The sequence below is a fragment of the Penaeus monodon genome, chromosome 30 (genome assembly GCF_015228065.2).
Source record: "Penaeus monodon isolate SGIC_2016 chromosome 30, NSTDA_Pmon_1, whole genome shotgun sequence".
NCBI classification, from domain to species: domain Eukaryota; kingdom Metazoa; phylum Arthropoda; class Malacostraca; order Decapoda; family Penaeidae; genus Penaeus; species Penaeus monodon.
In genome coordinates this window covers 32,787,806-32,788,577 of record NC_051415.1, presented here as the reverse complement: position 1 = coordinate 32,788,577, position 772 = coordinate 32,787,806, and the positions used below count along the sequence as shown (strand labels likewise).

The 772-nt window shown below is 72.3% G+C and overlaps 1 protein-coding gene across 1 annotated transcript; it reads right to left on the bottom strand.

Annotated features, from left to right (window-relative positions):
- Positions 1 to 128: 128 nt before the first annotated feature.
- LOC119592426 (extensin-like) lies at positions 129 to 728 on the bottom strand. Its single transcript, XM_037941249.1, has one exon. The coding sequence runs from the start codon at positions 726 to 728 to the stop codon at positions 129 to 131; it is 600 nt and encodes a 199-aa protein (XP_037797177.1).
- Positions 729 to 772: the final 44 nt, after the last annotated feature.

Sequence of the window (772 nt, the reverse complement as noted above, 5' to 3'; positions counted from 1 at the left end):
GAGGCAGACTGACGGACAACCCCCCCCCCCCCAACTCCCCACAAGGGAAATATTGCAAACGAAAAGCATTATGGGTAATAAATCATTAAGTCGTGATAACCTGAGTCGCTCTTTTCTCTCTGATGCTGTTAGTTATTGGCAGGTGAGGTGGGCTGTTCCAGGCGGTGGGCGGCGGGGGCGAGGTGGGCGGCGGGGGCGAGGTGGGCGGCGGGGGCGAGGTGGGCGGCGGGGGCGAGGTGGGCGGCGGGGGCGAGGTGGGCGGCGGGGGCGGGTGGGCGGTGGGCATTGAGTGGCGGGCGGCGGTGGGCGGCGGGGGCGAGGTGGGCGGCGGGGGCGAGGTGGGCGGTGGGCATTGAGTGGCGGGCGGCGGTGGGCGGCGGGGGCGAGGTGGGCGGCGAGGGCGAGGTGGGCGGCGGGGGCGAGGTGGGCGGCGGGGGCGAGGTGGGCGGCGGGGGCGAGGTGGGCGGTGGGCATTGAGTGGCGGGCGGCGGTGGGCGGCGGGGGCGAAGTTGGCTGGTGGGCGATGGAGGTGAGGTGGGCGGTGGGGGCGAGGTGGGTGGTGGGCGATGGGGGAAGGTGGGCGGCGGGGGCGAGGTGGGTGGTGGGTGGTGGGCGATGGGCGGTGGGCGGCAGTGGACGACGGTGGGCGGCGGTGGGCTGTCCCAGGCGGTGGGTAAGTTGGGCGGTGGGCGGCGGTGGGCGGCAGTTGCGTCCCTTCCGCAGGTCATTCTACATTCTCCTTCTTCTCTTTTCGATCGTCAGTTTTGTGGGT

Excerpts from the sequence above, each read along its gene's own strand:
- LOC119592426 (XM_037941249.1), bottom strand. The coding sequence starts at position 728 with ATGACCTGCGGAAGGGACGCAACTGCCGCCCACCGCCGCCCACCGCCC.